The sequence below is a fragment of the Glycine soja genome, chromosome 8 (assembly GCF_004193775.1).
Source record: "Glycine soja cultivar W05 chromosome 8, ASM419377v2, whole genome shotgun sequence".
Taxonomy (NCBI): Eukaryota; Viridiplantae; Streptophyta; class Magnoliopsida; order Fabales; family Fabaceae; genus Glycine; species Glycine soja.
Genome location: NC_041009.1, coordinates 14,665,883 through 14,680,742, shown reverse-complemented (window position 1 = coordinate 14,680,742; position 14,860 = coordinate 14,665,883). Strand labels below are relative to the sequence as shown.

General features: G+C 33.2%; 1 protein-coding gene across 1 annotated transcript; it reads right to left on the bottom strand.

The window, feature by feature from the left end:
* Positions 1-2,891: 2,891 nt before the first annotated feature.
* Positions 2,892-7,266, bottom strand: LOC114422213 (serine decarboxylase 1-like). Its single transcript, XM_028388439.1, has 6 exons — positions 7,195-7,266; positions 6,273-6,619; positions 4,696-4,927; positions 4,415-4,608; positions 4,182-4,318; positions 2,892-3,605 (listed from the first exon to the last, which is right to left on the bottom strand). Exons 2-6 carry the CDS (start codon positions 6,592-6,594, stop codon positions 3,039-3,041), a joined length of 1,452 nt encoding a protein of 483 aa, XP_028244240.1. The 5' UTR covers positions 6,595-6,619; positions 7,195-7,266; the 3' UTR covers positions 2,892-3,038.
* Between the last annotated feature and the right edge of the window lie 7,594 nt (positions 7,267-14,860).

Here is a 14,860-nt window from a genome sequence, read left to right as displayed (position 1 = left end):
TTTTTTTCTGTCCTTTTCTCCCCCTTCTCTCTCGACCTGTGGTGGCTCGGCGGCGGAAACCGCCATCCCTTCTTCTCTCTTCTCTTCTTTCTCTCATCTCTTGTGCTCTCCCTCTCCATGCAACAACACCGTCAGTCACAGATCATTTAGCTCTTGCACCGCCGTGCTCCCTCTTCATCCTTCACGCGCGGTGTTGACATTAACAACCTTCATATTGTCTTCTAGATTTTTTTTTTTGTGAAAGGACAATGTAAATGATAATTTTAATTGCTCATAATTTAATTGTTCATAAATCATAAAAATTACAAAAGGTTCTGGATACTAAAATGGGTGTAGAAGAGTTTTTTCATCACAATAATGTTTACTGGAATTAGAAGGCATCAAATATGGACTCACACCAACTATTTCAAGTTTTCAACGGTGGTGCTCTACAATAGGATTATCACAGACTACTTTTTTAGTATTTTTTTTTTAATTTACTCTAGTGTTTCCAATGTCTACGGTAGTCTTACACATATCTAAAAAAAAATCTATATCCTACAGTGTGTATTCATTTTAAGACAAAGACTTGGTGAGAAAGATAAACCTGTTTTCCATAGGAAAGGAAAATGTAGTGAAATATGGTGGTTAGATATAATCAACAATTAAGATAAGTAAGGATTATGGTAGAAGTGCCTACACTAGATTAAATTTTAAACTAATATTATTTTTTTGTTCTTTATCTCACGTTTTCTACTCTTTCTTTCGAACCTGTAACATTATATTTCCAACTGTTGCGTCACCAGATGACGATTAAAAAGGTCAGATTCTGATGTGCTGACGATGAATTGACATAACAGACATGTGGCAAGACAGTGACGGAGGAGTGCGTGAGGGAGGAGAAGGTGAAAACAAGGTCATAGATTCCAAATCTGTTGTCTGCGAGGCCATGGATCTGAGGTGCGAGTCCATTTTCAGATATAAAGCATGAAGTGTGTTTCTAGATTTGACGCCCGAGTACGTTTCCAGATCCAACATGTAACGATGATGGAGAGGGAGGATCAACACATTATGTTTTTTTACTTCAGTGTAAACATGTCCATCATAATTCATGTTTATTTTAACCGTTATTGCATCTAACACACTATATTACACCATATTTTTGTTTCCAACAATGTGGGAAAAGAGTTTACCTTTCTCAGTCTAGTCTTCGTCAAACAAATCACTTAAAACAATGCAAATGCATTTATGTTGGGTATTTTGCTACACAGATGTCGGGTATTTATGAAATTTCAAATAAATTAGGTTGGGATTGTGGGGATATCAATTTTCTGATGTGGGAATAACAGTTCCCAAAAATATCCCAACCTACATTTGGAGGGCTGCGGGTCGAAGAAGTGATCTCATGATTTCTAATACATTTCCATCCTAATTTTAAATAAAAGATTATATAATTGTCAATTAAAATTTTCTATCGATTTCCCTTTTTTCAGAGAAAAAAATTCACTAAAACAAAACACGAAAATATTTTTCATGGTTAGCCCAACAAGACCCCTTCCAAAACAGCATACTTCTGATTTCAAAATGTATTTTCCAAAAGAAAATTATGAAATAATAAGCACTCTTATAAGTCTGATGCCTTCATAAGAATAACTTTGGTTGGAGAACGCTTATTAACATTTGTTGAATTTTAAAACCGTGGTAAAAATGTTTCAATATCTCAATAATACCACTGCACATATAAGTTGTAGAATGAAGTGCCTCTGGGTTATGAGACAAATATATGATCACAAGTTCTAATCAAGATTTTCTCATCTCTATATTTGCTTTATCTTTGGGTCAATTCTAGAGTGGACCACCTATAAAAATGGTCCATTTTGAACCCAATTACCAGCCGTCGGATTGATCTGTGGTGTATATTTTACCATAGACCCTCTCCATCATAACATTCCTCTTTCCCTTTCCAATTACTTACCCACAACCTCCAACCACCGTTCACCACTGCCAATGGCAATTTCTGGGCCAGATTTTTTTCCCCTTTGCTCTACCACAACAACCAAAGATGCAGCAACATCACTATCTTAAATTTGTTTCTTCAATCCAACAATAAGATACTTTCGAAGGAGGCAAAGGAACATCAACATCACCCATTCTCCATAACTCTAGTAAAATTCAATTCAATGCTTCTCACAGAACAATTAACAAATTTTCACACTAATTAAATTCCAAATCCATTCACAATCAAATGTTTTTTTTTCTTTCTTATTTTCTGATTTAACTCAAATCCAATTCCTGCTGTAGCGAAGAAATTGTGAAAAAAGTTATAAGATTCTCAACAAATCCATCCAACCCCCTTTTATCTTACTACACCGCACCCCAGTTCGCGTTCCACTCCAGGTTTCCGAAACCTTTTCACAATCTATGTGATTCACTTTTCGTTATGGCTTCAAAATAAAAGTTCATTTGGAGGTAGAGAAAAAATCGGTTGTGAAAGGGAAAACGAGAAAAAAAAAATGATGAAACCATATGAAGTAGAGAAAGATATTGGCAGAGGAATGAAGTTTATGAAATGTCGTCAATTCCCGATGGCAGCCGATAGTGGTTGCTAGGAAGTCAGAAAGAGATTTGTGGGAGTTATTATCTGATGTAGATGTGAATTTGACCGAATAAGATTAATCTAACGACTTAGAGTCTATTTTGGATCATTTAAAATACTGATCCACCAAAGTAATGGTCTTATCTTTGACTTAAAACTAAGAAAACGAAATAAATCAGAGCATCTCCTAGGCAAGCCTTCTTTTTGCAAATTTTCATCCTTTTGTTTTAGCTTTACTTTGGTTACAATTACTTTCAATGGGGGAAAAACCAAACAGTATGTTAATAACAGGCCAATTAATGGACAAAAACAATAATAACAATAAAGGCAAGTGAATATTGACAGCAAAGAAGATTCTAAATGTTATTAATTGCATCAAAGTCCTGATAGAACATAGTGACGTACACTGGATAAACACTCCAAAAACCAACTACAGCAATAAACACTAGATGGGATGCTGCAATTACTTGTGCAAAGCACAAAGGCAATTCTTTTCACCTACGTCTGATGATATACAGTAGGGTTGATCCTTGCCATCTTGAAACCAGGTAGCACGCTTCTCCAGAAGCTCGTTCAGAAAATCATCAAGCTTCTCAATAGTGATGTTTGGCATCACCACCACATGTGCGATATTCCCCTTGCATGCTAACTGCCACTTGCGTATAAATTCCTCATCATGTGGCCTCTCAAACACAACCGTGCTGCTCAGTTCATTAAGCATTGCACCAATCCCAGCCTCAACAAGGCGGCCTTTGAAGTAGTGTGCATTTCGCAAGCATTTCTGTACTTCTTTCTGAAAACCTCTATATCCTTTCCGATTCAAGGTATACCAGAGGAATATGGGAGCATGGCCATTCCGACTACCCATGATTGTGGCATCCCTAGAAGCAAGGTATTCCACATCCCTGGCAAGAGCATTTACATATTCCAATCTTGTTATCTGCACACCACAAGGCATGGGACACCCTACAAATTTGTGGCCAGAAACACTAACACTGCCAACAGGCTTCTTAAAAGTAACTTTTGGAGCCTGAAAGCAAATACAAAATAATATAGAATACGGTGAGGTTCACATAACTACAGGAATAGCTCTCAATTTCTTGTTTTAGCAACTGCTCCTATAAATCGTCCAACATAAGATGGGTTGGCCAAGAAAGCATGAAATTTTAATCTTGTCCATTTTTAAATATAACCAGTTTAGAACAAAATGAACATTCCCAGACCAAAAATGAAAGAAGAAAAAAACAGTGCAGTTTCATGAGCATGTAAAATTGTAAATAATCAATGATAGTCACATTTATACTTTATTTAAAGTGGGTTGATCAACAAGCATTAAAACATACATGTTTCTACTATCATTTTAAAATTATGACTTTATACCAGGAGCGCAAAAATATGACAAAATGATCCGCAATAAAATAGACATGTTATGCATGGAAGAACCAAAATGATGTTCGCTAATACGAAATTTACACAACCAGAACAAAAGTAAAATAATTTAATAGCACATCAAAGTTTTCTAATAGAACAAATGAAGATAGCAGATGAAAATTTCATCATTATATCTTATACAAGTTAAACAATTTATAGTAACATTTGCACATACTCGTTTCACGAAAGGCATCATGAGACCAAACAAAGCCCCATCACAATGGATGTAGAATCTGTCATGCGAAAATCCAGCTTCTTCAAGTTTTTTTATGACCAGATCAAGATCATCCACAGCCCCTTTCACAGTTGTACCTGCAATTGTTTCAGTTGGATGAGCTAGAATCAACAAAATGAAGAGGAGGGGAGACATGGGATGCGAGAGAGAGAAACAATGATGAAGAAACTTGCCTATGTTCACATTTATAATTGCTGGCTTATCCTGGTGACTAAGAAGCTTGGCCTTGAAATCATCACAATCAATTTCCCCAGACCAAAGAGTATCAACCTTCTCACATTCCATTCTGTACATTCGAGCAGCTTTAAACACAGAATAATGTGACTCCCGTGAAGCATACAAAATCCCATCTGGAAAGACCTCTCTCCTGCACAAGTCACAAAACCATATTAGATGTTCTTTACAAGCTTAACAAAATTAGAAGTTGAACTAGATAGGACTAGCTGAAACTAACCCAACTAGGATGCCATGGAGATTGCCTTCTGTACCACAGTTTGTTATATAGCCCCAGTACTCATTTTTCTCCAGTTCCCACAATCGGGCAAACCAATCCAAAACACCAACTTCAAACTGCCGGGAGTGGACACCATAGTTGCTTTCAATAAATGGATCTCCAAGGTTGTTTATGGAAAAGTGCTGAAGTTGCGTGAGCGCACCATAATCGAAATCCAAATTATAGGGGTACCCTGGAATAAATTTTTCATAAATTAAGTACCAGGTAGACTTAATCCCCGAGGTTAGTTGAAGAAGTATGTTGGCATCAAAAGTTATGCAAAATCCTGACAAAATTATTTCATTAACGTATCCTTTTGTGTGCTCAGTGCACCAAGGCAATATCCAAGACAATCTGGAAATATCATAGAGGAAGTTATAAATTCATTCTGAGCAGAAGATAAGAAATAATAAACAAGGAAAGAGTCAATTAAAAGAGTTGAATGCTTTTCTTGGTGTCAACATGGAGACTTCAAAATCAGGTGCTATTCAGCTTCAGAAGAACCTAGATTAGTTAGTAATGAAGGCACAGATTGTCAAAGTATCAGACACTGCAATTTCATGCAGACACAATGAAGCTTCCTTCCTAAAACTTGGAAATCATAGATTATCCTCCCCAGTATAAAATGATGTGGGAAATAAAAATATGTGAGTGAATGACCATCCAACTAAATTGATATGCATCCATGAACCTTGAAACACTGAGAATCGTATATCCATGTATCTCACAATTTGAAAAACCAGGATTTGAATTTAAGTCCATGCATAGAAAGCTCCTACATTGCATTGATTTATCCTAAGATTTTATTTCAATTCAAATTTGAAGGGATGCAAGTTCATGACGACCATCAGAGGTTTTGGAATGTCAAAGTTAGGAATCATCAGGTAAGTCCAGATTTCAGGACACACATTAGGCGTTTGGTAGAGATGATTCTAATTCTAAGGTGGTCCTTTTCATGGTTATGCCAATTACCACTAAAATTGTAGTACAAAATTTATTTTTTATGGACTAGCATACTGTGAGTTGTAGCATATTTTAATGGGTGAAAACAGAATCCCATACCGTATTGTTTATTATATATATATAGATAGATAGATATTTTTAATGTTTTTTATATTAGATTTGTGAAATATTTGAGACCCTGAATCATACAGGTAGGTTAAATGCATCCCACAAAGTTATGAGCAAAACTTGCTGGGATTTCCACTAGAGATAAAAGAGGAACATAAGCCAAACAGAGGATGACAGGGAATTAGGTGAGCAAGAATGAACTCAATGAAGTACAAATGCAGTGCCAATTGGTGAATGTTGGTGCTGGGTTAAGTTGACACAACCAATGGAGCTAACTGACTTTGCCGTATATCAATTGTCCAGTCGTAAATCACAGTGCCAAACCTCTCATGAATTAAGCAAAATCCCAAGGGGAAAAAATAAAAGCAGAATTATTCTGAATAATTTTGTTGATTTTCCAAATACTAGAATGCAACATAAATGTAGTGAAGAAAGGAATAAGATCAAAATGGCAAATATTGTCAAACCTAAATGATGCTTTGTCCTTTCAGTCAAAGCTCTTTTGTATCTGGCCAACACACTTGCCATATGAGCTTCCCGGTCCCCAGTGACCTCATCATCTGCCTCGGGCTCTGTGACTTCTAGACACGAGGTATGAATATTTCTTCCCAGTACTATTTCTCTTTTCTCTTTTCCTTTAATGATCTGCGCCTCCTCCTTGACAATGCCATTGTCTACAACTGCCAAAGGCACGGGATCTATGATTACAGCTGTTGCATCAAAGTCCTCAGGCAACGGTTCAACTGCTCCGTTGATTCTCAAATCCTCATTCAAAGCGTCAACAACCATATTGTTACCAGCAACACGAGAACACCTGACATAAATGTGATAGCAAGAGTAAATTATAAAAAAAAAGAAATGAAACCCAGCCACCCTACCAATTCCTTTCCTGGTAAATTTAAGGAGCAAAACATATAAAAATGCATAAGAAATTCTTTTCCACTTTAAATCAAATACTTGGCGTGCAAGAAAGACTGCGCAAAAGGAAACAGCGCCTTGACCGGAAACAACACTTCATACACAGATCTATTTAATTTTCCTTCAAATCCATATTTTAAAAGAAAAAAAATTATATAGGCCATTATAGGGAACTCAGCCACCGGAAACAGAAGAAAGATCAAACTTAAAATACTCAACTTCCAGAAGATAAAGCAATAATCTCTAAAACCAAAACCAGAGCAGTGAGTATTTCTCAAGCACATTGAAAAACATCAACGCGTTTTTGCAATATGTTATGCATTCACAGAATCACTACATCATATATCAATCACATGCATATAAAATATACAAATTCAGAGAACTGCGACCTAAGCAATGAGATGCATTAAAATCACGAATTACGAAAAGATGATAGATCTGAAAGAATAGGAAGAAGAGAGGCTAACGAACCACAGGGGGAAGCGTTGGAAAGAGAGAAGAAGCGGCGAAAGAATTGGCCTCTGAGATGCAATAAAGCGGGGCAAAGAGGGTGACGGGACTCAACTTGCCTCCTTTTAAAGGTGTGTCCATCAGATTCCGTCACTAACGCGCTTCAACTGACACATGTCAATATGTGAGGTCCAACGATGCTCCGCCGCAGTCCCCACAAAGATTTCAAGAATCTATAAAATTGTGTGCTAGAATCTCTTGTCTTTTTATTTTATTTTTTCTCTTTTAAAAATAATACTACTGCAATAAAATAAGGGTAAAGTGTTCATTTATAGGTGTCAAATATAAAAAAATCTCAAATATAAAAAAATTATAACTAATTTTATTTATTAAATATTATTATTTTTAAAATATTTTTCATTTAATTGAAATGTTAGTTGAAAAAAATATTTTTTAATCAAAATTGATATAGTTAAATATCATTAATAAACTTTCTTAGTTCCCTAGAAAAAAAATTTCCTAGTTAATATGATGTGTTTTTTTTCTTGTACTTGAGATCCGAGGAGATGAAGTATTTTTTTTACTTTTTAGATTTTAAAAATCATTTTATAATATTATTTTTAAGAATAACTAATTTTTAGAGGTGTGAGGAAAGAAGATGTGAGAATGTAAAAAGTAATAACATTATAAATAATGAAAAATTAAAAAAACTTACATGTATTTTGGTTTTGGATTTAATTTAAATTAGTATTTTAGTTTGTGGATTATATATAATAAATATTTATTTTTGTATTATTATTTTTTAAATATTTTTTTATATTATTAAAGTTCCTAATAATGATTAATGTTTAATATATAAGTTATATTATAAGGAAAATTTATAACACATAAATATTTTAAATATTTAAATTATGATTTGAATTCATAGTAATGAATAATTCAATAGTTGTATTGAATTCAATTTAAATATATAGATAAAATTGAAAAAATGCAAGTGATAAATAGTAAATAATATTAAGTATACATGTAAAGATAAAAGAAAAAAATTTGATATAATTGAGAGAGAGAAATGCTTTGGGTAGTTATGAGTTGAAAAGTAGTGTATGAAATACACATTTAAATAAGAGAAAAAGAAATATGTTGAGAATGATATAATTGAGAAAGTGAAGAGACTGTAAGTAAGAATAACAACATAGATTAACATATGAACGTGGCTATCGATAAAAAGAAAAAAAAAAGTTAAGGCAGGTTGAACCAACATGAAGAAAATAGGATTGACAGTTGGTTATTGTTATCTACAACTACTTTTTCACCTAGTTTTTTAAAAAATAAATTTTTTTTTCCAAACTATCCACACTTTTTTTTGACAAACTGAAATATATTTCATCAACAACTGAATATCGTTGGATAGTATAAAAATTCTAGAATTGATAAATGGTATTTTTTAACTTACTGGATCATAAATCAAAGGTCTCATTTAACCTATTAGATTAGAGATTAATCTCGTTTGTCATTTGTGGTTGTCACTTATTTGAAAAAAAATTGTTGTGCCACTTAATCTAATCCCTAAAAGGTGAATGTTTTGACATGCTCCTTCTTCACCAAAGGTTGCACACACATGCCTTGGCTTTCTCCAAAACCACTCATATTCATTCTCATCTTTTACATTTTGTTTAACATCTTAATTAATAAGTTTCTAACTAGAGAGACAGGTAAATAAATTAAATTAATATTGAAATGAAAGGAATTTAAAAGTTGTATTAATGTACAATTGTACAATTGAAAATAACTTTAAATTATTAATATCAATTAATCAAATATATTTACTTTTTGATAAATTATCACTTAAAAATTCTATGATTAAGTGTGTTTGATTTGAATTTTTTTTGACTGAGTCACCTCTTGGGTTTTAAGATTATTTTGTGGGAATAATCATTCAGGAAAACTTACAATTACATTGAGCAGAAAAAGCCAACCTTAGATTCTATGTAGCACAATTTATTTATTAAATGGACTATTGCCAAAGACTCTAAAGGCCTTTAATAACTGTCGCAGTGTTGTTGTCTGTTATAAAAAGAGTAATAAAATTGAATTTTACACACAAATACCTTAAAAAGTCGACTCTGACAAATGTTCTTTGAATGAGCAATAAAGAATAGCACACTGAGACATATCATTAAGCAATTTATAGAGTATCCTGAACAAGCCATGACACTTGTTACTGTAGCTATTATCACTATCCATTACCACGCAGAGTAATGAGAGTACGAATAAATTATGTTATAGACTATTTTGGCCATAAATTGGATTGAATATGTTATTGTTCGACCTTTTATTTGGTTATATTGAGCTTATATTTTTGTATTGGTTTTGTTTAATTTAAAGTGTGGTTTATTTATAACAATCTTCGGTAATTAAGTATTCTTATAGAGTTAGTTAAAGAATTAAAAAGAAAAAAATATTTAATGTAAAGATTATAAGAGAAAGCAGAAAAAATTATGAAATTTTACATATTCTAATAAAAATATATTTTTTAATTTTTTAATCAATGTCTCATGAACGCATTTACCTATTTATAATTCAACCACTACAATACTATTTTAGAATTTAAAACTCAAGTTAGACCAACCATCACAACAACAGTAATTTTCTATCTGCATAAACTTTAATTCTCTCGTTCTTTTTTTTCTTTAAGAGTGTCACAAACATTCCACTCTACCACCCATCTCAATTGTCCAATAGATTTTCAATTACTAAACTGTTATCCTCTTTCACAACAGAAAGAAAAAAGTAGAAATGGAAGAAGATAAAATAGAGTTGACCAAAGCAATGGATCTGCACCTTGTGTTCAGTGTTTAAAGGGCAAAGATAACAACCATAATCACATTTTACACTTTTAATTCAGTCTTTGTTTATGTTATTTTGGTCTCTGATCACTTGTTCCAAATGTTACACCCAGATCAGCATCACATTGACACATAACGACTTAATTGATTTTTTTTTTGAAAGGACTTAACTGATAAATTTGAAATAGACAACCTAATAAAAAAGACTAATATAAAAGACGTTTTACTCATATAGAAATTATTGTTTCATTTAATTAATTCAGTAACTAAATTGAAAGTACTTATTACATCTAAGAACTTGAGTGGTGGTTAATTTACTGCATTTTTAGTTTTCTTATTTTACCACATGGAAGCAATATACTAATATAGAGTTTTTTTTTTTTTGGTTTTTTTTAATCTTTTCGAAAGTGAAGAGGGGAAAGGAAAAACTCAAATATGCTACTCGCATTGATAGCGCGTACCATCTGATTGAGCATTTCATCATGCGAGCGAAACTTTGATGCCCAATGCAACGACGACGCCCAAATCCCTAAAATGTGGAAACCCTAAACCTAAACATTTCATCTCCTAAAAGCTTCAATTTAATAAATCCGGCGATGAAGCTCCTCGAATCGAAGAAAAGAGCCGAGGCATGGCCAGAGTCATCGGAAAACCCTTCAGACACCGGTCCACCGCACAAGAAAACTAGGGATTTGCTTAACATGACCGAATGCCACGTGTGTGGCTTCAAGGTTGACGTCTGCACAGGTAAGAACAGACTCCGAACCCTCTATAGCGAATGGCGTGTGGTTCTTCTCTGTAAGAAATGTTTTTCTTCCGTCGAATCTTCCCAAATTTGCTCCTATTGTTTTTCCGGAGCGTCTCCTGAATCATTTCGTTGCAATCAATGTCTGCATTCTGTGCACAAATCTTGTTTCTTAAAGTACAGAAACGCTGCTCCCTGGTCCTATGCTTGTTTGGGCTCTGAATTTTCTGTATGTGTGGATTGTTGGATTCCTAAACACTTGGCAATTTCTAGAAGAAGGAATAAAATAGGAGTTAAGAATGGGAAACATGTTAGGGTTATACCTGATAAGGGCAGTTCTAGGGTTTTTGGGGGTGGGAATTTGGTGAGGTCAATGGAGGATTTGGTTGAGGATGCAAAACGCACGGTGGAGGTGAAGGTTGAGGCTGCTTCAAGGGCTAGAGAGGAGGCAATGAAGAAGGCTTTGGTGGCTAGAAGTTCTGTCGAGATTGCTAACAATGCTTTGAGTTTAGTAGCAAAAAATAGGGAGGAGAGTAGTTGTCTGAATCTGCCTCCCAAGGTGGATGATGCTGTTAAAGTTCTTGATGGTTCTGAGTTTACTTTTGAGTTGCATCCATGTTTCGATAGGGGCTTGCCCAGGATTTCAAAGAGTTGCTGCTTATTGAATGCAAGTTACTTTGATACTTCAAAGCGGTGGACCTCTAGTGTTGATTTGTCGTGCAAGATATCAAAATCTAGGAATGCTAGTGATCGTGATAAGCATGAAGTAGTATCCAACAATTCTGTAGGAGCAGCCTTGGATAGTGGTTCCTTAACTGATCTCAATCTTCTCTACATGGGCACAAGTGGCATGGAAACTGGTTTAGGCACAGCTGAATTTGACAGTGAAGGGATAGGGGAAGAAGAGCTGTTGAAGGAAGGGGAGGGAAGCTGTTCTGATCGGCTGATAAACTTCAGTGAAGATAGTGGCATGGAACTTGATCACAAGCAAGCAGATTCTGCATTGCATGGGGAAGAACAATGCAATGGGCAACCAGATCGCTATTTGTTCAAGTATAGTAGGAGATGCAATGGCCAACCAGATTCTGCATTGCATACAGAAGAACGATGCAATGGGCAACCAGATCGCTATTTCTTCAAGTATAGTAGGAGATGCAATGGCCAACCAGATCACTATTTCTTCAAGTATAGTAGGAGAAGTCGTAGTTTAAATCAAATTTAGATAGTTATCTGTTAGAATGAGTTAGGATTTAGGAATCGAATGTTGGGGTCCCATATCAATCATTTAATGCTTGTTTGTGAAAGTGGATATTTTGGAAGCCATCCTAGAAAAGAACGGGTATAAACAGGTTTCTGATTCTTGTTTTGGTTAAAACTTAAAACTGAAGGCCTTTGTTATTTGGTATGCCCATTATCATTTCTGACATTGTATTCGCTTTTCTGCTGTCCAGTTTGAACTTTGGAAAAATGAATAAAGATTTTGTTTAAGAAAATTAAACTTCAGTTCTGTAGAGTGGAAAAAGGAATATTAATAAGAAAGTGTTGCTACTAATTTCATTGATGAAATATAGAAATGATAAGCTATACAGTGCTTTCTATATTGCTGGAAGCCTGGAGGTATTATTTCATGTTCACCTGTTCACAGTTTTACAGGCATTACAGATATTTCTCTTGATTTTATCTGTCCTATTGAAGTTTGGTTGTATGATCTGTCTAGTCGTTTACTCATCTTTTTACTTGTTTTAATGCTTTGGGATATATTGCAGACTTTACCCTGTAATTGCATTCTGGGCAACCTTATAAGATGTTCAGGTAGGATTTTAGATGGATAAGACTTAAGATGAATGCAATATTCTAAAAATTATATCATTTTGATTGAGTAGCTTTACGCTAGATGGGAATGCTTCAGTTTTAAATTTGAGAAAGTTTTCATTCTGATTGCAACGGAATGCTTCTCTTATCTATCCTGTATTGGTCGGTTGTCGCATATGTTGGTTCTTCCTCACGGTATGGTGACTTATAACATACTTAGTGTAAAAGTAAAATAAAATAATCATTTTAAACATTTAATTTCATTCTAATTCATTTATTGAACATTATTTATTATCTTGTTTCCATTCAAGTCAACATGATTTAAGAATTATAATATCATATCGTATTTCATTGGGTTTTGCCCCTTTAATTCAATAACAGAAAAATAGTTGTTCATTTAAATTTACTTAGAACTGATTAAGTAGAAAGTAAAATTCATTTTCAGAGGATTGACAAATTCTAGGTTAATAAGTAAGATTAATGTTTATCGAAAAAAAAAGATAAGCTAAGATTGATTGTTATTAGAGACGAAGGATAAAAGCAAAATAAAGAAAGCAGTGAGAAACGTTAACGTTTTTCTGTCATACCCTCCAATATCATACTTTTTTTTAATCGATAAATATGAATTATTAATTCACAATTTTTTTCAACCTCCAACACCACCATACTTGATACAACAACAAAACAACCATGGTGAATGTATGACAATTTTAGGGAAGGAAATAAAGAAAAGAAGATTAAAAAGCATAATAAAGCAGTGAGCCGAGTCATCTGATGTAGTTGGTAAAGTAAGAAATGCACAGGAGTGTATGCTAGTTTGATAAAAGCATAAGTGCATGACATGGTGAACCATCCAGCAAGCAAATCCCTGAAAGTGGAGTGGATGAGCGAGGGAGATTTCTCTGTGGTGGCGTTTGCAAGCTGAATTTTTTTTACTTTCTCATAAATTTTATATTGAAAAATTATGATGTAATTAATAAAATAAGATTTGAAAGGAATCATGGGAATTAATTTTAACTCATTTTCCCAAAAAAGAGGACGAGAATCCAAGTTTCTTCAAAGAAAATTTTAATTACTCAAAATAATTATATTATCTTTTTTTTATAATTACAAATTAGAAACCACCAATACAATAGCTGAAAATTCTTTATGAGAACATTATTTTTGCTTGCAAAGTTGTTAAGATTCATATCTTCAACATACATTCTTTTTTTGTGTATTTTTTAGGATATAATGTTTATGATTATTATGTTGGCTTTTATCATTAATTAAGATTTATTCATTAAAGTAGTATTTATGATATATTTTAATTTTTATATTTCTACATTTTCAGATGTTTCTTATTTATCTAAAGTTTTTATATTTAACATTGTTCTTATTAGGCATTATGTGATATAGATTACTTGTATTTATTTTTCTATTGTCATACCAATTTTGATGATACCGGTCAATCCATAATGTGATTCTATGAATACAAAGCCAAAAAAGATATCAAAGTTGTTGAGGAGATGATTCCCATAATTAGGATGCATTTTTTTTAATGAAGGCTATATTTGTAAAAATTCTTATATACTCAAGAAAGTTATAATATAACCAAATGTGAAGTCTTTATTTTCAAGAAAATATCTCATGTATATAAAAAAATTGAATCATAATTCTCATGTATATAAAAAAATTTGTCTACCAAACGCCTCCTAAAAGAATTGATATTAGTCCCTCTAAAATTGCTTTTGTCTCCTAACATCAATGCACAAATATCAAAATATCGTGTCTCCTTTTCTTCCATATTAACACTTACTCTTCCTCACCTACAATGTTTATAACACAAAAAAATCACAATTTTGTTAGCATTATAGAAATTATGACACAACAAATGACTTCAACCACGTGTGAGTGAAATATTTTCAGCTTCTCATAAATGACATTAATTTACATGTCTTAAATTAGAAACTATGCTTCCATGTACTAGTACTAATTACTATGTTTATTGAAATTTTATTTTGACTCTTATTAGGCGGATTGTTGAAGAAAAACTTGATTAATTTCAATTAAAAAATAATATTAAAAATATCTAAATTATTAGACCTATTTTTTCCAAAAAAATTGTAATTGTAATTGCCAAAAGACTAGTACTTAATTAAACCCATAATATTATGATTTATGTAGCCTGTACCGTTATGTCGTGTGTGAGGAAATAATACTTTGAAGAGGCAACTCTAACACATGCAAGTTCTTAACCATGATACAAAACCAATCGAGGGTATAAGATAGGCCACAAAATAAC